The sequence below is a fragment of the Eucyclogobius newberryi genome, unplaced genomic scaffold (assembly GCF_026437365.1).
Source record: "Eucyclogobius newberryi isolate DKJ021-1_F unplaced genomic scaffold, fEucNew1.0.hap1 SCAF_6, whole genome shotgun sequence".
Classification (NCBI taxonomy): Eukaryota; Metazoa; Chordata; class Actinopteri; order Gobiiformes; family Gobiidae; genus Eucyclogobius; species Eucyclogobius newberryi.
Window position 1 is genome coordinate 2,538,950 of NW_027316278.1, and position 22,620 is coordinate 2,561,569.

At 50.7% G+C, this 22,620-nt stretch overlaps 2 protein-coding genes across 2 annotated transcripts in view; both read right to left on the reverse strand.

Annotated features, from left to right (window-relative positions):
* The window catches only part of p2rx7 (purinergic receptor P2X, ligand-gated ion channel, 7), a 134,752-nt gene that overhangs the window by 111,438 nt on the left and 694 nt on the right, over positions 1–22,620 (reverse strand). The gene's annotated exons all lie outside the window — the stretch shown is intronic.
* The window catches only part of znf608 (zinc finger protein 608), a 40,798-nt gene continuing 21,230 nt past the window's right edge, over positions 3,053–22,620 (reverse strand). Inside the window, exons 2-9 of the mRNA XM_072432690.1 lie at positions 21,212–21,503; positions 19,058–19,145; positions 16,614–18,615; positions 8,625–8,928; positions 7,623–7,774; positions 4,149–4,278; positions 3,468–3,518; positions 3,053–3,271 (exon numbers count right to left, since the gene is read on the reverse strand). Coding sequence (XP_072288791.1) covers positions 3,252–3,271; positions 3,468–3,518; positions 4,149–4,278; positions 7,623–7,774; positions 8,625–8,928; positions 16,614–18,615; positions 19,058–19,145; positions 21,212–21,503 — 3,039 coding nt within the window. The 3' untranslated portion in view covers positions 3,053–3,251. The remainder of the gene's footprint in view (positions 3,272–3,467; positions 3,519–4,148; positions 4,279–7,622; positions 7,775–8,624; positions 8,929–16,613; positions 18,616–19,057; positions 19,146–21,211; positions 21,504–22,620) is intronic.

Consider the following 22,620-nt stretch of genomic DNA (forward strand, 5'->3'; position numbering starts at 1 on the left):
CACTGTGACACTAACACTCACTGACACTTTCACTTGTGAATCGGAGACGACACATTTGTTTTGTACAAAGATCTTTTAATGATCGTCCATATGAATTAAGGCATTTACAGTAGAAAAGGTGAACTGACCCAGTGAGAACTGACCCAGTGAGAACTGACCCAGTGAGAACTGACCCAGTGAGAACTGACCCAGTGAGAACTGACCCAGTGAGAACTGACCGCAGAGCGAGTGAAACACATGAAACACTAGATTTTACTGCACATTTCACACTTTATGACACACGTAGCATTTTTGGATGATTTTGAGCTTTTACTGGACAAATCTTCACAGAAATGTTGAGCTCACAATAGTTTTTTGCTTTTATCTACAGAAATATTACACACTTTAACGCTAAGTATACTTTTGTGACGCTCAAATATAATTTTGAAGATATAAAAGTTTATAAAAGGTCTTTTCGTGTGTTTGAAGTCTGTAAAGTCCAGAGCACGATTCATGATCCAAACACTTTTATCACCGTTTGTATTTGACCAATGAACGTGATGTTTCCACAGTCAGAACATGCAAACTCCACTGTCTGGCCCCGCCTCCTGGCCCCGCCTCCTGAGGCTCCTCGTCCGCTCCCGTGACGTTGAGTGCACTGACCTCAACGTTCTGACCTCAACATCTGTACAAGTATTTACACAAAAGAACTTTCGAGGACCAGTAGAGGACAGCAAAGGACCAGCAGAGGACAGCAGAGGACCAGCAGAGGACAGCAGAGGACCAGCAGAGGACCAGTAGAGGACAGCAAAGGACCAGCAGAGGACAGCAGAGGACCAGCAGAGGACCAGTAGAGGACAGCAAAGGACCAGCAGAGGACAGCAGAGGACCAGCAGAGGACCAGTAGAGGACAGCAAAGGACCAGCAGAGGACCAGTAGAGGACAGCAAAGGACCAGCAGAGGACCAGTAGAGGACCAGTAGAGGACCAGTAGAGGACAGCAGAGGACCAGCAGAGGACAGCAGAGGACCAGCAGAGGACCAGTAGAGGACAGCAAAGGACCAGCAGAGGACAGCAGAGGACCAGTAGAGGACAGCAGAGGACCAGCAGAGGACCAGTAGAGGACCAGTAGAGGACAGCAGAGGACCAGTAGAGGACAGCAGAGGACCAGTAGAGGACAGCGTGGAGGCAGCAGCGAGCGTGTGTCAGTGAACTGTCCATCAACAAAGCCGTGTCCCTTTAGGCTTATTTACATTCACAAAAAGACGTTTAGTCATTCCAGTGTGTGTGAGGGGCGTGGCTAAAGCTAGCGTGTGTGAGGGGCGTGGCTAAAGCTAGCGTGTGTGAGGGGCGTGGCTAAAGCTAGCGTGTGTGAGGGGCGTGGCTAAAGCTAGCGTGTGTGAGGGGCGTGGCTAAAGCTAGTAAGTGTTAGGACGCTCCGGGGCGTTAGGACGCCCCCTGCCGTGTTAGGACGCCCCCTGCCGTGTTAGGACGCCCCCTGCCGTGTTAGGACGCCCCCTGCCGTGTTAGGACGCCCCCTGCCGTGTTAGGACGCCCCCTGCCGTGTTAGGACGCCCCCCGCTGGTGTGTCCCTGTAAAATCACCCACTTGTGGTGAGCGTTACATTCACTACAATAATGTGAGAGAAAGAGCGAGTTTATACAGTGTCCCATCCTCCTTAGGCCACACCTTCAGTCCGTGTTGAGTCAGTGTTAAGTCTGTGTTGAGTTTGTGTTCAGTCCGTGTTGAGTCCGTGTTAAGTCCGTGTTGAGGCCGTGTTCAGTCCGTGTTGAGGCCGTGTTGAGGCCGGGTTCAGACTGTGTACAACAGGCTCTGTGCCACTGAAAAGTACAAAATTAAATAAAACAACTACTTTAATTTAAAATAAAGACTATCTGGTCATTTTGAGTCAGTAGTGGAAAGTACAAAAGTAAAAGTACTGTACATTACAGTCAAATATTTAAATATCTGTAAGGTTTTACCATGGGTACTTTTTACTTTTACTTCACTACTATTCAGAGCAGGATCTGTACTTTCTACTCCAAAACATTTTTGAACAGGATAAACTAAAAGTTTAACTAAGTATTTCAAAACCCAAAAATGTGATACTTTTACTTTTATTTGAGTATTTTTTCCACATAATATTCTTCCACCACAGACTTTAGTGTGTACTTAATGTAGTTGACGTCAGTTTGTAGCATTATTTTATTATTTATTTATTTATTACGCCTCAAAATCAGCATCAGCATTAGCTTTAGCTTTAGCATTAGCCCCAAAGTGTCTTATGAACACTTAGCTAACACTGAGCTTACACTAAGCTAACACAGCGCTAACCTGTTCACGTGTTCTCGCTGGGCTGAGGTTGAAGGATGGCGGTGGGACAAACCGTTCGCCGATCTTAATACCTGGCGGTATCTTTTGGGCGTGGCGGTGACGAGCCGAAGCATGGCGGCCGCCATGCTAAAACCCTTCAGCGAGGACACTGCTAACCCTAAGCCAACACAGAGCTAACCCTAAGCTAACCTTAAGCTAACACAGAGCTAACACAGAGCTAACCCTAAGCTAACCTTAAGCTAACACAGAGCTAACCTTAAGCTAACACAGAGCTAACCTTAAGCTAACACAGAGCTAACCCTAAGCTAACCTTAAGCTAACACAGAGCTAACCTTAAGCTAACACAGAGCTAACCTTAAGCTAACACAGAGCTGGCCAGCTAATGTTGTGCACAGAGCCCATTGCGATTAGATTTGGGATTTAGGTTTTAAAAGTCAGATTCAGTTGAGAGTTGACGTCAGTGGTTCTTGTGTTTGATGCAGAATAAGAGGATATTTGTTGTTCGTGGAGGAGATTATGAGACTTAAAAAATTGCAGCCGTTGCAATTTGCCAGTTTCGTCCATTCAAGTAGCAATTTATATTCGATTGTCTGATGTACACGAGTTTTCAGCCCAGAGCAAGTTCAGAAGGACGGGTGGAGGACGGTGGAGAGCGGTAGAGGTCGTTGAGGGCGGTAGAGGTCGGTGGAGGGCGGTCGAGGCCGGTGGAGGTCGGTGGAGGTCGGCGGAGGATAGTGGAGGACAGTGGAGGACAGTGGAGGACGGCGGAGGACGGTAGAGGTTGGTGGAGGGCGGTGGAGGTCGGCGGAGGATAGTGGAGGACGGTGGAGGACGGCGGAGGACGGTGGAGGTCGATGGAGGGCGGTAGAGGTCGGTAGAGGGCGGTGGAGGTCGGTGGAGGACGGTGGAGGTCGGTGGAGGATGGTGGAGGTGGCTGCCCTACTTCTTTCCATCATTCTCTGAGGAGACACGGGAAACAGAGGTTATAAATGTATACTTTATGACACTAGAACCATTCTAAACCACTCCAGGTCCAAAGTTCCAATTCGTCTGTTTTTCGGTATCAAAACTGCTCCAATGAGTTTCCTGTTTTTGGTACTATTCTATGTTTCAATGAGCATCTGGGTATTACAAATGCAACAAACACAGACGCACCAGAGGAGTGTCCAGAGCTCTGACCCGAGACCAGCGACCGCGAACTCAGACCTGAAACACACAGAACCAGTGAAGTGAAAAGACCCTTTAAAAGTGTGTGAAAATACACTTTAATTATGGAGGCAAAAAGTTCAGTGGAACATACTGTGTTTTGACTGGAGAAACTGATAAACAACGTTAAAAGTGTGATGTATCGTAGTCGTACCTGTGTAGAGGTCGTACCTGTGTAGAGGTCTTACCTGTGTACAGGTCGTACCTGTGTACAGGTCGTACCTGTGTAGAGGTCATACCTGTGTAGAGGTCATACCTGTGTAGAGGTCATACCTGTGTAGAGGTCGTATCTGTGTAGAGGTCGTACCTGTGTAGAGGTCGTACCTGTGTAGAGGTCATACCTGTGTAGAGGTCATACCTGTGTAGAGGTCGTATCTGTGTAGAGGTCGTACCTGTGTAGAGGTCGTACCTGTGTAGAGGTCTTACCTGTGTAGAGGTCTTACCTGTGTACAGGTCGTACCTGTGTACAGGTCGTACCTGTGTAGAGGTCATACCTGTGTAGAGGTCATACCTGTGTAGAGGTCGTATCTGTGTAGAGGTCGTACCTGTGTAGAGGTCGTATCTGTGTAGAGGTCGTACCTGTGTAGAGGTCGTACCTGTGTAGAGGTCATACCTGTGTAGAGGTTGTACCTGTGTAGAGGTCGTACTGCGGTGGCACAAGGCTGTAGCTCAGGCCCAAAGAGTGATGACTGTGGAGGTGACGTCCAAACGACACATGGGTCCTGTCCAAGTCGACCTCTGGAGAGCCTTTCTCCCCGGGCTGAGGCACAGCAGGGAAAAGGAGAAACTACAGGTGAGACTACAGGTGAGACCACAGGTGAAACTACAGGTGAGACTACAGGTGAAACTACAGGTGAGACCACAGGTGAAACTACAGGTGAAACTACAGGTGAGACCACAGGTGAGACCACAGGTGAAACTACAGGTGAGACTACAGGTGAAACTACAGGTGAGACCACAGGTGAAACTACAGGTGAAACTACAGGTGAAACTACAGGTGAGACTACAGGTGAAACTACAGGTGACACCACAGGTGAGACCACAGGTGAGACTACATGTGAAACTACAGGTGAAACTACAGGTGAGACTACAGGTGAGACCACAGGTGAGACCAAAGGTGAGACCACAGGTGAAACTACAGGTGAGACTACAGGTGAGACTACTGGTGAAACTACAGGTGAGACTACAGGTGAGACCACAGGTGAAACTACAGGTGAGACTACAGGTGAGACCACAGGTGAGCCCACAGGTGAAACTACAGGTGAGACTACAGGTGAAACTACAGGTGAGACTACAGGTGAGACCACAGGTGAGCCCACAGGTGAAACTACAGGTGAGACTACAGGTGAAACTACAGGTGAAACTACAGGTGAGACTACATGTGAAACTACAGGTGAAACTACATGTGAAACTACAGGTGAAACTACACGTGAAACTACAGGTGAAACTACAGGTGAAACTACAGATGAGACTACAGGTGAAACTACAGGTGAGACCACAGGTGAAACTACAGGTGAAACTACAGGTGAAACTACAGGTGAGACTACATGTGAAACTACAGATGAAACTACAGGTGAAACTACAGGTGAGACTACAGGTGAAACTACAGGTGAAACTACAGGTGAGACTACAGGTGAAACTACAGGTGAGACTACAGGTGAAACTACAGGTGAGACTACAGGTGAAACTACAGGTGAAACTACAGGTGAGACCACAGGTGAAACTACAGGTGAAACTACAGGTGAAACTACAGGTGAGACTACAGGTGAGACTACAGGTGAAACTACAGGTGAGACTAAAGGTGAGACTACAGGTGAAACTACAGGTGAAACTACAGGTGAGACCACAGGTGAGACCACAGGTGAAACTACAGGTGAGACTACAGGTGAAACTACAGGTGAAACTACAGGTGAGACCACAGGTGAGACCACAGGTGAAACTACAGGTGAGACTTCAGGTGAGACTACTGGTGAAACTACAGGTGAGACTACAGGTGAGACCACAGGTGAAACTAAAGGTGAAACTACAGGTGAAACTACAGGTGAGACCACAGATGAAACCACAGGTGAAACTACAGGTGAGACTACAGGTGAAACTACAGGTGAGACCACAGGTGAAACTACAGGTGAGACCACAGGTGAAACTACAGGTGAAACTACAGGTGAAACTACAGGTGAGAATACATGTGAAACTACAGGTGAGACCACAGGTGAAACTACAGGTGAAACTACAGGTGAGACTACAGGTGAAACTACAGGTGACACCACAGGTGAGACCACAGGTGAGACTACATGTGAAACTACAGGTGAAACTACAGGTGAGACTACAGGTGAGACTACAGGTGAGACCACAGGTGAGACCAAAGGTGAGACCACAGGTGAAACTACAGGTGAGACTACAGGTGAGACTACTGGTGAAACTACAGGTGAGACTACAGGTGAGACCACAGGTGAAACTACAGGTGAGACTACAGGTGAGACCACAGGTGAGCCCACAGGTGAAACTACAGGTGAGACTACAGGTGAGACCACAGGTGAAACTACAGGTGAGACTACAGGTGAGACCACAGGTGAGCCCACAGGTGAAACTACAGGTGAGACTACAGGTGAAACTACAGGTGAAACTACAGGTGAGACTACAGGTGAGACTACATGTGAAACTACATGTGAAACTACATGTGAAACTACAGGTGAAACTACAGGTGAAACTACACGTGAAACTACAGGTGAAACTACAGGTGAAACTACAGATGAGACTACAGGTGAGACTACAGGTGAAACTACAGGTGAAACTACAGGTGAGACCACAGGTGAAACTACAGGTGAAACTACAGGTGAAACTACAGGTGAGACTACATGTGAAACTACAGATGAAACTACAGGTGAAACTACAGGTGAGACTACAGGTGAAACTACAGGTGAAACTACAGGTGAGACTACAGGTGAAACTACAGGTGAGACTACAGGTGAAACTACAGGTGAGACTACAGGTGAAACTACAGGTGAGACTACAGGTGAAACTACAGGTGAAACTACAGGTGAGACCACAGGTGAAACTACAGGTGAAACTACAGGTGAAACTACAGGTGAGACCACAGGTGAAACTACAGGTGAAACTACAGGTGAGACTACAGGTGAAACTACAGGTGAAACTACAGGTGAGACCACAGGTGAGACCACAGGTGAAACTACAGGTGAGACTACAGGTGAAACTACAGGTGAAACTACAGGTGAAACTACAGGTGAAACTACAGGTGAGACCACAGGTGAAACTACAGGTGAAACTACAGGTGAGACCACAGGTGAAACTACAGGTGAAACTACAGGTGAGACCACAGGTGAAACTACAGGTGAGACTACAGGTGAAACTACAGGTGAGACTACAGGTGACACTACAGGTGAGACGACAGGTGAAACTACAGGTGAAACTACAGGTGAGACTACAGGTGAAACTACAGGTGAAACTACAGGTGAAACTACAGGTGAGACCACAGGTGAAACTACAGGTGAGACCACAGGTGAAACTACAGGTGAAACTACAGGTGAGACCACAGGTGAGACTACAGGTGAGACCACAGGTGAAACTACAGGTGAAACTACAGGTGAAACTACAGGTGAGACTACAGGTGAGACTACAGGTGAGACTACAGGTGAGACTACAGGTGAGACTACAGGTGAAACTACAGGTGAAACTACAGGTGAAACTACAGGTGAGACCACAGGTGAAACTACAGGTGAAACTACAGGTGAAACTACAGGTGAGACCACAGGTGAAACTACAGGTGAGACTACAGGTGAAACTACAGGTGAGACTACAGGTGACACTACAGGTGAGACGACAGGTGAAACTACAGGTGAAACTACAGGTGAGACTACAGGTGAAACTACAGGTGAAACTACAGGTGAAACTACAGGTGAGACTACAGGTGAGACTACAGGTGAGACTACAGGTGAAACTACAGGTGAGACCACAGGTGAAACTACAGGTGAAACTACAGGTGAAACTACAGGTGAAACTACAGGTGAGACCACAGGTGAGATTACAGGTGAAACTACAGGTGAGACTACAGGTGAAACTACAGGTGAGACCACAGGTGAAACCTACAGCTGGAGATTTCCCGTGGAAGTGGTGAGTCGGTGGCAGCAGTTCCAGGCCGGTGGAGTCAGAGTGTTTTGTGCTGACAGCGCCTCCTCTGGCCACTGCCACCTCCTGCTCCTCTCGGCCTGCCGTCTTTCCGTACAGCGGGTAATGGAAACCTGCACACGTGAAACACACGTGAAACACATGGGTCAGTGTGTGTGTTCTGACCTGGGTAAGTGTGTGTGTGTGTGTGTTCTGACCTGGGTAAGTGTGTACCAGAGTGTGTGTGTGTGTGTTCTGACCTGGGTAAGTGTGTACCAGAGTGTGTGTGTGTGTGTGTGTGTTCTGACCTGGGTAAGTGTGTACCAGAGTGTGTGTGTGTGTGTGTGTGTTCTGACCTGGGTAAGTGTGTGTGTGTTCTGACCTGGGTAAGTGTGTGTGTGTTCTGACCTGGGTAAGTGTGTACCAGAGTGTGTGTGTGTGTGTGTTCTGACCTGGGTAAGTGTGTGTGTGTGTGTGTTCTGACCTGGGTAAGTGTGTGTGTGTGTGTGTTCTGACCTGGGTAAGTGTGTGTGTGTGTGTGTTCTGACCTGGGTAAGTGTGTACCAGAGTGTGTGTGTGTGTGTTCTGACCTGGGTAAGTGTGTGTGTTCTGACCTGGGTAAGTGTGTGTGTGTGTGTGTTCTGACCTGGGTAAGTGTGTGTGTGTGTGTGTGTTCTGACCTGGGTAAGTGTGTGTGTGTGTGTGTTCTGACCTGGGTAAGTGTGTGTGTGTGTGTGTGTTCTGACCTGGGTAAGTGTGTGTGTTCTGACCTGGGTAAGTGTGTGTGTGTTCTGACCTGGGTAAGTGTGTACCAGAGTGTGTGTGTGTGTGTGTTCTGACCTGGGTAAGTGTGTGTGTTCTGACCTGGGTAAGTGTGTGTGTTCTGACCTGGGTAAGTGTGTGTGTGTTCTGACCTGGGTAAGTGTGTACCAGAGTGTGTGTGTGTGTGTGTTCTGACCTGGGTAAGTGTGTGTGTGTTCTGACCTGGGTAAGTGTGTACCAGAGTGGGGGACAGGCCTCTGTAGTTTCCCGCAGACGTGTCACTGATGCTGGGCAGGTAGGGCGGGTAGGCCTGGGCGTGGTAGTGGCTGTACGGCTGCGGCGATGGAGGCGACACTGCTGCTCGTGCGCTCTGGCTGTCCTCACACAGCGCCCCCTGCTGGTCCTGCTCCTCGCCCAGCTTATCCTCCCGGTCCTGGGCCCTGGCGGTGAGCTCCGGAGCGCCCCCTGCCTCCTCCTCGCTGTATTTCCCGTGCACAAAGCTGGTCCAGGCGCCGTGGTCTGCGGGCTGAAGGACACACACTCAGCCGCGCTTCAGAGTGACGAGCAGTCATTAACCATCGTGAACAGAATGTTCTCCCACAAACAGGAAGTGACCGTGGCGTATCGTGATCGTAATGACAGGAAACTCACAGAGAACAGCCATCTTGGATCTGGGTGAGATGAGGATGGAGCATGACGACAGCAGCAGCCAATCACAGCGCACCACAGCAGCAGCAGCCAATCACAGCGCACCACAGCAGCAGCAGCCAATCACAGCGCACCACAGCAGCAGCAGCCAATCACAGCGCACCACAGCAGCAGCAGCCAATCACAGCGCACCACAGCAGCAGCAGCCAATCAGAGCGCAGGATGTGGCGACAGGTGAGGCGTCCGTGCAAAAATGTTTCACACAGATTAAAACAGCTGTGTTCCAGCAGAACGAGAGGGCGCGGTGCACAGTTTGAGACGCATCCAGGGGTGTGACCAGCTCGTTTAGACCAATCAGGACTCAGAGATCAAGTCTCATATTTCTAATACTTCTGCAGAACTCATCCTGACGAGTTTCAAGTGAATGTTTGTCTGGAATAAAGTGACATTATTACTGTAATTACAACTGTTTCTGATTTTCATTGAGTTTAGTTTAGATTTAGTCTCAGATTTACACCTTTATTTGGTCCAAATGAGTTCAAAACTGGACTCATTTCTAAAGAAACACTTTTGAATCCATTTACACGAGGCCCCTGAGGTCCCTGGCCCCTGAGGTCCCTGGCCCCTGAGGTCCCTGGCCCCTGAGGTCCCTGGCCCCTGAGGTCCGTGGCCCCTGAGGTCCCTGGCCCCTGAGGTCCCTGGCCTCTGAGGTCCCTGGCCCCTGAGGTCCATGGCCCCTGAGGTCCCTGGCCCCTGAGGTCCATGGCCCCTGAGGTCCCTGGCCCCTGAGGTCCGTGGCCCCTGAGGTCAGTGGCCCCTGAGGTCCCTGGCCCCTGAGGTCCCTGGCCCCTGAGGTCCGTGGCCCCTGAGGTCCCTGGCCCCTGAGGTCCATGGCCCCTGAGGTCCCTGGCCCCTGAGGTCCGTGGCCCCTGAGGTCCCTGGCCCCTGAGGTCCATGGCCCCTGAGGTCCCTGGCCCCTGAGGTCCGTGGCCCCTGAGGTCAGTGGCCCCTGAGGTCCCTGGCCCCTGAGGTCCCTGGCCCCTGAGGTCAGTGGCCCCTGAGGTCCCTGGCCCCTGAGGTCAGTGGCCCCTGAGGTCCCTGGCCCCTGAGGTAAAAGCACTTTTACACAAGGTTTTTGGGGTTTTCCAAAATAAAACATATTTCAAACTAATTTTTTCAAGTCTGCTTCAAATTATGGTCTTAGTGTCACAGAAACAAAGAGAAAGTGTTAGAGTTTCGCTCTAAAACCCACAAATCAAGTTAGAAATGTGGGAATAATAATGGACTCAGACTTGAACTTTAACAAATCAAGTCAATAAAATCAGCAGCTTTTTACCCAAAAAACATTGACAAAATAAAAAATATAGTGTCTAAACCAGATTTGGAGAGACTTTTCTCCGTTGTTAAAGATACAAAGCTCCACCCAAAAGGTGGAGGCGTCGCCCAGAGAGTCGTAAAAGATCAATCCGCTCAGCACAGACGTGTGCAGAGGCAGATAGTGCGCTGATATGAGAAAGAATCGATCTAAAAGTGATCTGTCCATCAGAGACCCAGAGTGTGTGTGTTTGTGTGTGTCTGTGTGTTCTGTGTGTGTGTTTGTTTGTGTGTGTGTGTTTGTGTGTGTCTGTGTGTGTATGTCTGTGTGTGTGTGTGTGTGTGTATGTCTGTGTGTGTGTGTGTGTGTCTGTGTGTGTGTGTGTCTGTGTGTGTGTGTCTGTGTGTGTGTCTGTGTGTGTGTGTCTGTGTGTGTGTGTGTCTGTGTGTTCTGTGTGTGTGTGTGTTTGTTTGTGTGTGTGTGTGTCTGTGTGTGTGTGTCTGTGTCTGTGTGTGTGTGTGTGTTTGTTTGTGTGTGTGTGTTTGTGTGTGTGTGTATGTCTGTGTGTGTGTGTGTGTGTCTGTGTGTGTGTGTGTCTGTGTGTGTGTGTGTGTGTGTGTGTCTGTGTGTGTGTGTGTATGTCTGTGTGTGTGTGTGTGTGTGTGTGTGTGTCTGTGTGTGTGTGTGTCTGTGTGTGTGTGTGTATGTCTGTGTGTGTCTGTGTGTGTGTCTGTTTGTGTGTGTGTGTTCTAAAATGTAGTTACTTTGTAGACTTTTCACTCAATCCTTTTCCAAACATCCCTCCATGGTTTCCATGGTTTCCATGATACAAATATCTCAGACTCGATCCACAGATTGACCCTGCTGGACAAATGAGGAATTACACCAACAATATTACTGAGGTTATATTTGTAGAATGACATCTGCAGTAAAAAGTTCTGCCTTTGGCCCCCAGTCTGAGGGCCTTATTTGGCCCCCAGTCTGAGGGCCTTATTTGGCCCCCAGTCTGAGGGCCTTATTTGGCCCCCAGTCTGAGGGCCTTATTTGACCCCAGGGCCAATCGAGCCCTCAGTGTGTTTTATCACAATTGTGGTTTTGTAGATTGACATCATTTGAATATGGCTCATATTTCTGATGGAGTTACACCCCTGTCGCGCCCCTGTCGCGCCCCTGTCACGCCCCTGTCACGAAGAAATGACGACTGTTTGTTTGTTTGAGTTTAATCATGTGACTTTTCCATATCGGGAGAAACAGGCTGGAGTTTGTCTGAAGCATTTACAGAAGCACCAGGAGAATCTGATGAGATGCAATGTGAAAGTACAGTGAACCATGAACCATGAACCATGAGGCAAAGGTCAGAGACAGTTTTGAGCAGCTTCAACACATCGTCCAGGCCAAGTCCACACAGATATGACACGTACTGTACGGAAGCACTGCAGGTCAAGAGGAACTGTGTCTGCTCTAGAGGAACTGTCTCTGCTCCAGAGGAACTGTGTCTGCTCTAGAGGAACTGTGTCTGCTCTAGAAGAACTGTGTCTGCTCTAGAGGAACTGTCTCTGCTCCAGAGGAACTGTGTCCGCTCTAGAGGAACTGTGTCTGCTCTAGAGAAACCGTGTCTGCTCTAGAGGAACTGTCTCTGCTCTAGAGGAACTGTCTCTGCTCTAGAGGAACTGTCGCTGCTCTAGAGGAACAGTGTCTGCTCCAGAGGAACTGTCTCTGCTCTAGAGGAACTGTGCCTGCTCTAGAGGAACTGTGCCTGCTCTAGAGGAACTGTGTCTGCTCTAGAGGAACTGTGCCTGCTCTAGAGGAACTGTGCCTGCTCTAGAGGAACTGTGCCTGCTCTAGAGGAACTGTGTCTGCTCTAGAGGAACTGTGCCTGCTCTAGAGGAACTGTGTCTGCTCTAGAGGAACTGTGCCTGCTCTAGAGGAACTGTGTCTGCTCTAGAGGAACTGTGCCTGCTCTAGAGGAACTGTGTCTGCTCTAGAGGAACTGTGCCTGCTCTAGAGGAACTGTGTCTGCTCTAGAGGAACTGTGCCTGCTCTAGAGGAACTGTGTCTGCTCCAGAGGAACTGTCTCTGCTCTAGAGGAACTGTGCCTGCTCTAGAGGAACTGTGTCTGCTCCAGAGGAACTGGTGTCCAAACGTTATTTTAAAAGTCTGGACAATAAGACACATGTGTCATGACTGAAAACATTAAATCCACAGACGACGGCTCGAGTTCCACATGAAAGTGAACTCTCGTTATCAGTGTGAACCTTTAGCACCTCTAGCACCTTTAGCACCTTTAACACCTTTAGCACCTTTAGTTCCTTTGACACCTTCAGCACCTCTAGCACCTTTAACACATTTAGCACCTCTAGCACCTTTAACACCTTTAGCACCCTTAGCACCTTTAGCACCTTTAGCACCTTTGACACCTTTAGCACCTTTAACACCTTTGACACCTTTAGCACCGTTAACACCTTTAGCACCTCTAGCACCTTTAACACCTTTAGCACCTCTAGCACCTTTAACACCTTTAGCACCCTTAGCACCTTTAGCACCTTTAACACCTTTAGCACCTTTAGCACCTTTAGCACCTTTAACACCTTTAGCACCTCTAGCACCATTAACACCTTTAGCACCCTTAGCACCTTTAGCACCTTTAACACCTTTAGCACCTTTAGCACCTTTAGCACCTTTGACACCCTTAGCACCTTTAGCACCTTTAGCACCTTTGACACCCTTAGCACCTTTAGCACCCTTAGCACCTTTAACACCTTTAGCACCCTTAGCACCTTAAGCACCTTTAGCACCTTTAAAATCTGTACAATACAAAACATCACAAACTCTGATTCTGAGGTGACTTTGCCTTTCAAGACATTTCAATAAATCACCCACAGAATGACATTCAGACACGACACGAGCCACGAGCCCCAAGAGCCACGAGCCCCAAGAGCCACGAGCCCCAAGAGCCACGAGCCCCAAAAGAGCCACGAGCCCCAAGAGCCGCGAGCCCCAAGAACCGCGAGCCCCAAGAGCCACGAGCCCCAAGAACCGCGAGCCCCAAGAGCCGCGAGCCCCAAGAGCCGCGAGCCCCAAGAGCCGCGAGCCCCAAGAGCCGCGAGCCCCAAGAACCGCGAGCCCCAAGAGCCGCGAGCCCCAAGAGCCGCGAGCCCCAAGAGCCACGAGCCCCAAGAGCCACGAGCCCCAAGAGCCACGAGCCCCAAGAGCCACGAGCCCCAAGAGCCTTGCTAACGCTTGGTAAGGCCCGCTAACTGACTGATCCACCCTCTGTGGGAGGTAAAGGTTTCGCAGGTCTTTCCTTCTGCTGCTGTCAGACTTTAGAACAAACACTGTTAGTCCTGAACACTCGTAATACTGACCTAACCATGTGCAATTCTGTCATAATACTCAATCGTCAATTACTGTCGTGGTAGAAAAAGCTTCAGTTGTTTCATCTGGACTCAGTTTGAAAAAATAGACGTTTCGACTCTCATCCAAGAGTCATTGTCAATAACAGAATTTAGGTCGAGAACTCCGATATTAATACTGTTCTGTGGTAAGACCCGCCCATTGGGCGGAGCCTTCCTGAAGTAGAAAGAGTAGTTTGTTTCAACAGAAACTCCCCCCTTGTATCTACCGAGCCTATTCAGAATTTTAATTGGCGATTAGAAACCTCTTTGTCTTTGTGAGACCCTGGCTCAACCACCCTGAGGACCTGATTAGCATCTAAATGTCCTCAGGTCCTAGTCCTCTACCTACCTAATTACTGTCGTGATCACTTGGTATTTATGTATTTATTTATTTGTCTATGGGAGTTTTTATTTGTTTATAGGAGATCTTCTACTGAGAGTGTTTTTCAGACTTCCTATAAGTGATCTGTTCTTCTGTATCTACCTGCGTTGCAACAATGAAATTTCCCCATGTGGGACAATAAAGGAATATCTTATCTTAACGCTTGGTAAGGCCCGCTAACGCACGATAACGCACGGTATGTTAATTCACATGTTAATGCACATTTTAACGCACGCTATTGGATGCTATCGGACACTATTGCGTGCTAACGCATGCTAACACACGCTAACGCATGCTAACTCACGCTAACTCACGCTAAAGCACATGTTAACGCATGCTAACACTCTAACGCACGCTAACGCATATGCTAACGACATGCTAACATTGCACTTGCGCTAATATGGTAGCTTCTATGGCAGTAGAAATCTGATCTCTAGAGAAATGAGATAAAATAATTGGATGATGTGAAAATGGAGTTGGATTTATTGACACTTTCTCTTTCCTTTTTGTCTCTGTCACATTCTTTTGTCCGTTTTTGCTTCATTTTCCTCGTCAAAACCTGCTCAGTGTGAACGGTCAGAGTAATCAGATTATTCACATCAGATGGAACTCTTTACACTTACATAATCTGACTACTCCAGAAACCAGATCAGGAGCGGCGTAGTCTCATATGCACTTGTAAACAGGAAGTAAGAGTTGTAAACAGGAAGTAAGAGTTGTAAACAGGAAGTAAGAGTTGTAAACAGGAAGTAAGAGATTTCTACTGGAGGTTATATTTGGATGATTTTAACATGTACTTGTACTAGTACCTACAGTATAAATATACTACACGACGGTACATGTGCCTGAGGCTGGTTCAAACACGGGACATGTGCCTGAGGCTGGTTCAAACACGGTACATGTGCCTGAGGCTGGTTCAAACATGGGACATGTGCCTGAGGCTGGTTCAAACACGGTACATGTGCCTGAGGCTGGTTCAAACACGGGACATGTGCCTGAGGCTGGTTCAAACACGGTACATGTGCCTGAGGCTGGTTCAAACACGGGACATGTGCCTGAGGCTGGTTCAAACACGGGACATGTGCCTGAGGCTGGTTCAAACATGGGACATGTGCCTGAGGCTGGTTCAAACATGGGACATGTGCCTGAGGCTGGTTCAAACACGGGACATGTGCCTGAGGCTGGTTCAAACATGGGACATGTGCCTGAGGCTGGTTCAAACACGGTACATGTGCCTGAGGCTGGTTCAAACACGGGACATGTGCCTGAGGCTGGTTCAAACATGGGACATGTGCCTGAGGCTGGTTCAAACACGGTACATGTGCCTGAGGCTGGTTCAAACACGGGACATGTGCCTGAGGCTGGTTCAAACATGGGACATGTGCCTGAGGCTGGTTCAAACACGGGACATGTGCCTGAGGCTGGTTCAAACACGGTACATGTGCCTGAGGCTGGTTCAAACATGGGACATGTGCCTGAGGCTGGTTCAAACACGGTACATGTGCCTGAGGCTGGTTCAAACACGGTACATGTGCCTGAGGCTGGTTCAAACATGGGACATGTGCCTGAGGCTGGTTCAAACACGGGACATGTGCCTGAGGCTGGTTCAAACATGGGACATGTGCCTGAGGCTGGTTCAAACATGGGACATGTGCCTGAGGCTGGTTCAAACACGGTACATGTGCCTGAGGCTGGTTCAAACACGGGACATGTGCCTGAGGCTGGTTCAAACATGGGACATGTGCCTGAGGCTGGTTCAAACATGGGACATGTGCCTGAGGCTGGTTCTTTATATTTCAGTGGAAAATGTAAACAAAGAACATTTATTTGAAATAAATAAAAAATTCTTGTTGTAACAGACATTTTATTTTAAGTAAATATGAAATGATTTTCGATCAGAAGCTGAAGTAAAGTGCACGGAACAATAATTCAATAAATCATCAATAAATAATAGATCCACTAAATCATAATCGCTACATTTTAGCTTAAGTTAAAACGCATTCAAATCAAGTGATGAGAATTTACCCAGAATCCCTAAAGAGTTTCAATAAAAGAGTTTCAATAAAAGAGTTTCAATAAAAGTATAAGTTTGAGGAATCTTACATTAGATCCGTTAAAGACTTAGACTGAGGGGTTTTAGCCGGTCGCGTCACGCTCAGAAGAAATCACCAGTATTAAGAAAACCGAGAGGCGAAAAGCACCGCTCGCTCGCGCCGCCTGCGGCACGGTTTGTCCCACCGCCGTCCTTCCACCTCTGCCCGGCGAGAACACTGCAATTAAGTTGTATTTATCTTTGTTAATCGTATTTGTTGACGGCGAACTCAAAACCAGATGAATATGACTCACTTTTGCGCATGAGCGACAGAAACAACAATCACAGAAACGACGCAGATCCGGGAGTCCGCTTAGCACCTACCGACCGTCAACATTAGCATCTGCGGCTAGCTCTAGAGACAGAGGGGGAAACTTACAGTGGCGTAGGGGGCGCTAGAGTCCAGCTCAGCCTGAGACAGCTCGTCAGTGTCCCTCTGCTGCCCCCTGTCTGCGGCGCGCTCGCTTAGCTCCACGTACGACTGCGCCGCTTTGGGGCTTTTCACGCCGTCTTTGCCGTGTTTGGTCTCATCACATTCTCGACTTCGTTGCTTGGATTCGCAGCATTTCAATCCAAGGACGAGCTTCTGGTCCACGTACAAACCCCGCGAGTACTGCCCGTAGTAGAGCGACTGCGCCAGCGCCGTCTGGCTCATGGCGAGCTGCAGCTGCGATTGTCCGTCCGACTTCTTGCTCTCCGCGAAGTCGTGCGCGGCGCGATTGTCCTCGTCCTTGGCCTCGTCCTTGCGCTCTTTCCTCTGTCGCTCGGGCGGGGCGTATCCCTGGAGGTAGTACGGGTCGTATCCGTGGTAGTACGGCGACTGCGCGCTCTCCTTCGCCGGAGTCTTGGGCGGGTTGGAGTTGGCGCTGGCGTCGGACGACACGGACCTGGCCGCGCCATCTTCGCCCGCGTCCGAGATGTCCGAGTAGGCGGGGCTGTTGTTTTTGCTGTCCACGCTGCAGCCGTCCACACGAGACGATCCGCCGATGGACGGACTGGGCGCGTTGTCCGTGAACGTGTAAACTTTGTCGGCCTCGGCGCGGATGCTGGCCATGCGGCTCTCCGGCGTTTCCGAGGCTCCGTTCATCACTTCCTGTTTGCTCAGATGCTCCTTCAGAAGACTCCCGGGAACCTCCTTCGCCATCATTTTGGTGACGCTTTCCTCTATTTTACCGTTTTCGCCGTTCGCTGTTCTGCTAGCACCGTCTTTAGAGAGTTTTTCCTTCAACCTCTTCTTCTCCTTCTTCTTCTGCTCTTTGCTACATCCCACCAGCGTCGCTTTGACCAAACTGGGCTCCACGGCGAGACCTAATTTTGGTTTAATCGGCTTTAACGGAACATTTTTGCTCGTTAAACTCAGAGGCTGCGGTTGACAGGCTGGACTTTCAGAGTTTGCCGGGTACGACGTGTTTGGGATCGCGATTAGCTTAGGCGGAGCGGGCGCCGGCGCTATGGGACGGTTAATTCTCGATTTGGATAATTTCTCCACTTTTCCGTTGGCCTTCTTGCTCTTTTTATCGATCAACCCTTCGGCTTCGAGCTTGGGCATCTCCACGGTGGCGTTCCTGTCCGGGACCATGCAGTTCTCCAGCACCACCGTCATGTTCGAGATTATGGGTAAGTTTGTCAAATCGTCTATGAGTCCGTCTTTGAGAATCGAAGTCCGTCGGGTTTTGGCGCTTTGGTCCGTGCTCAGTAAAAGTCGCCTGTTTTTCGGCGACCCGACCGTCGTGACTTTATACAACGGAGTGGCTTTCTTTGATTCCGAGATATCGTAAGCGGCGATCCCGTCCTCGCAGTCCGACAGCCGCTCTTCGCTGTCGGCGTCTTTGATGGCGTCCGTCTCGGGTTTCTCCGTCTCGAGATGCGCGTGCGTCTGGTGGTAGCGCAGCCCGTTGATGTGCTTGTAGCGCTTGGTGCAGTTGGGGTGCGGGCAGTCGATGAGGATGGGCAGACCGCCTCCTCCGGGATCCATGAAGGTCGGGTCGTTCTTACCCTGCGGCGTGGACGGCGCGCTGCCTGACTTGGCCCGGATCCGTTTGCCGTTTCCGTTCTTGATGTCGTCCGCTCTGACCAGGCTCAGGTCCAGATCCGCCGGTGGTTTGTTTTTGCGTTTCACCGACAGACTGTTGGTGGATTTGACGTCGTCCACGGTGAAGAAGGACGATCTGCCGTTGCCGTTGATGAGGTTGAGGCTGCCGCGGCGCCCCTTGTGGAGGGAGTTGGCGGCGCCGCCTCTGCTCCGGTGCTGCGTCGTGAGGCCGCGGACTTTAGCCGGAGAGGAGTCGATGCAGGAGCGGTCGCTCAGAGCTAAACGCAGCCGCTTGCCTCGCCCGCGACCTCCGGGCAGCTCGGGGTCACTGCAGGGCGACTCGCAGAACCTGGAACACACCAGGACAGACTGACCGTTACTGTTCATCCAAGAGACATGTGACCTGCTCTGACCCCGACCTAACACTGACACGCCCCTGAACTGTAGGCCACGCCCCTGAACTCTCACGCCCCTAAACCCATCCTGGTCAGGTCTGATGGTCAGGTCTGATGGTCAGGTCTGATGGTCAGGTCTGATGGTCAGGTCTGATGGTCAGGTCTGATGGTCAGGTCTGATGGTCAGGTCTGATCAGGTCTGATGGTCAGGTCTGATGGTCAGGTCTGATGGTCAGGTCTGATCAGGTCTGATCAGGTCTGATGGTCAGGTCTGATGGTCAGGTCTGATGGTCAGGTCTGATGGTCAGGTCTGATGGTCAGGTCTGATGGTCAGGTCTGATGGTCAGGTCTGATGGTCAGGTCTGATGAGGTCTGATGAGGTCTGATGGTCTTTACCTCGGAGGAGCCCAGTCGTGTTTGGTGCAGTCCAACAGCGTCCCCACGTACGTCCTCTTCCTCCAGGTCACATTCACCACCAGCACACCTGTCAATCAGAATGCACCTGTCAATCAGAATGCACCTGTCAATCACCTGTCGATCAGGATCCACATGTGTAAAATGTAGAAGGTTTGGGTTGGACGAGTGAGAGGTTTGTTGGTGAATGGTTTAAGGTTCTAAACCACAGGGCGGGGCCCACAGTGGGGCCACACACCTCCTCAGGGGCCACACACCTCATCAGGGGCCACACACCTCCTCAGGGGCCACACACTCAAATATAGTGCATTTAATGAGGAAAAACTTTTGTCACGATTTCATGAACATAAACTATACTGACTGTGCGTTTAATAAAAAATATATCTTGTCAATCACCTTCATCAGTCCTGGTCCTGGTCCTGGTCCTGGTCCTGGTCCTGGTCCTGGTCCTGGTCCTGGTTCAGTCCTGGTCCTGGTCCTGGTCCTGGACCTGGTCCTGGTCCTGGTCCTGGTCCTGGACCTGGTCCTGGACCTGGTCCTGGTCCTGGTCCTGGTCCTGGTTCAGTCCTGGTCCTGGTCCTGGTCCTGGACCTGGTCCTGGTCCTGGTCCTGGTTCAGTCCTGGTCCTGGTCCTGGTCCTGGTCCTTGTCCTGGTCCTGGACCTGGTCCTGGACCTGGTCCTTGTCCTGGTCCTGGTCCTTGTCCTGGTCCTGGTCCTTGTCCTGGTTCAGTCTCTTTGTTGAGACATTTATAAATATATTTAACTGTTTAATCTGCTTCTTTTTGCTTCATTGTTTGATTCTCGTCTCTGGAGCGCTCTTCCAGGAGGCGTCTGACCGTTCTAAACCTCCAGCGCCACCTGCAGGTCTGAGAGGTCAAGAGACACATCCACCCTCAGTCTACAACAGCCTCGTAAAGCCTCAGTGTGTGTCAAACATGTCACGCAAACAGAGGAGCTCCGCCCCAAACATGACTCATCGTTTCTCTTTCATTTACAAGCACAAAAGGAGGAGCTTGTCTCTGTGGGAGGAGCATGTGTCTGTGGGAGGAGCATGTGTCTGTGGGAGGAGCATGTGTCTGTGGGAGGAGCATGTCTCTGTGGGAGGAGCATGTGTCTGTGGGAGGAGCATGTCTCTGTGGGAGGAGCATGTGTCTGTGGGAGGAGCATGTGTCTGTGGGAGGAGCATGTGTCTGTGGGAGGAGCATGTGTCTGTGGGAGGAGCATGTCTCTGTGGGAGGAGCATGTGTCTGTGGGAGGAGCATGTCTCTGTGGGAGGAGCATGTGTCTGTGGGAGGAGCATGTGTCTGTGGGAGGAGCATGTGTCTGTGGGAGGAGCATGTGTCTGTGGGAGGAGCATGTCTCTGTGGGAGGAGCATGTGTCTGTGGGAGGAGCATGTCTCTGTGGGAGGAGCATGTCTCTGTGGGAGGAGCATGTCTCTGTGGGAGGAGCATGTCTCAGTGGGAGGAGCATGTCTCTGTGGGAGGAGCGTGTCTCTGTGGGAGGAGCGTGTCTCTGTGGGAGGAGCATGTCTCTGTGGGAGGAGCATGTCTCTGTGGGAGGAGCATGTCTCTGTGGGAGGAGCGTGTCTCTGTGGGAGGAGCGTGTCTCTGTGGGAGGAGCGTGTCTCTGTGGGAGGAGCATGTCTCTGTGGGAGGAGCATGTCTCTGTGGGAGGAGCATGTCTCTGTGGGAGGAGCGTGTCTCTGTGGGAGGAGCGTGTCTCTGTGGGAGGAGCATGTCTCTGTGGGAGGAGCGTGTCTCTGTGGGAGGAGCGTGTCTCTGTGGGAGGAGCGTGTCTCTGTGGGAGGAGCATGTCTCTGTGGGAGGAGCATGTCTCTGTGGGAGGAGCGTGTCTCTGTGGGAGGAGCATGTCTCTGTGGGAGGAGCATGTCTCTGTGGGAGGAGCGTGTCTCTGTGGGAGGAGCGTGTCTCTGTGGGAGGAGCATGTCTCTGTGGGAGGAGCATGTCTCTGTGGGAGGAGCATGTCTCTGTGGGAGGAGCGTGTCTCTGTGGGAGGAGCGTGTCTCTGTGGGAGGAGCGTGTCTCTGTGGGAGGAGCATGTCTCTGTGGGAGGAGCATGTCTCTGTGGGAGGAGCATGTCTCATGCATGAATGGCCCCTGGACGTTGTCCTCACCTTCCTGCGTCTCGTGCCACACGATGCCCTCCAGGTTGACGCTGGTGCCCGGCTGGCAGGGCCCTCTCTGGGGCACCTCTCCCTCTGCAGAGCCTCTCTCCTGAGTGTTAGTTCCCACAGAGCGAGTGCGCACCTGCGTCTGGAGGAGGGGCCTGTGCGAGGGGAGGGGCAGAGCTGAAGAGAGGAGGGGCTTGTTCAGAGACGAGGAGAGAGAGGGAAGCAGCGAGGACGAGAGAGAAGGAGGCGGAGCAACAGAGCCTGGGCACGAGGGCAGCGAGAAGAGAAGCTCCATCTGAGAACGACACGGCAAGTTTATTCATGGAGCACAAACTGTGGGTTAGGCTAATGCTAGGCTAAAACTAACCCAGGTTAGGCTAATGCTAGACTAACCCTAACACAGGTTAGGCTAACGCTAGGCTAACCCTAGCCCATGTTAGGCTAATGCTAGGCTAACACTAGGCTAAAACTAACCCAGGTTAGGCTAATGCTAGGCTAACCCTAACCCAGGGTAAGCTAATGGTAGACTAACCCTAACCCAGGTTAGGCTAATGCTAGGCTAACCCTAACACAGGTTAGGCTAACGCTAGCCCAGGTTAGGCTAACGCTAGGCTAACCCTAACACAGGTTAGGCAAACACTAGGCTAACCCTAGCCCAGGTTAGGCTAACGCTAGGCTAACCCTAGCCCCGGTTAGGCTAACGCTAGGCTAACCCTAGCCCAGGTTAGGCTAATGCTAGGCTAACCCTAACACAGGTTAGGCAAACACTAGGCTAACCCTAGCCCAGGTAAGGCTAACGCTAGGCTAACCCTAGCCAAGGTTAGACAAACACTAGGCTAACCCTAGCCCAGGTTAGGCTAACGCTAGGCTAACCCTAGCCCAGGTCAGGCTAATGCTAGGCTAACCCTAACACAGGTTAGGCAAACACTAGGCTAACCCTAACACAGGTTAGGCAAACACTAGGCTAACCCTAGCCCAGGTTAGGCTAACGCTAGGCAAACACACACACAAGGCAATTCAAAGTGCTTCACACGACAGGAAAAGAATCAAAATCACATCAAAACAGAAATAAAAGAGAAATGTGCAACGAAAATCCTTTCAGTCATATGACACCAGCAGGAGGCCGGTCCATGTTTAGTCCTGACTCTGGCACCAGCAGGAGGCCGGTCCATGTTTAGTCCTGACTCTGGCACCAGCAGGAGGCCGGTCCATGTTTAGTCCTGACTCTGGCACCAGCAGGAGGCCGGTCCATGTTTAGTCCTGACTCTGGCACCAGCAGGAGGCCGGTCCATGTTTAGTCCTGACTCTGGCACCAGCAGGAGGCCGCTCCATGTTTAGTCCTGACTCTGGCACCAGCAGGAGGCCGCTCCATGTTTAGTCCTGACTCTGGCACCAGCAGGAGGCCGGTCCCT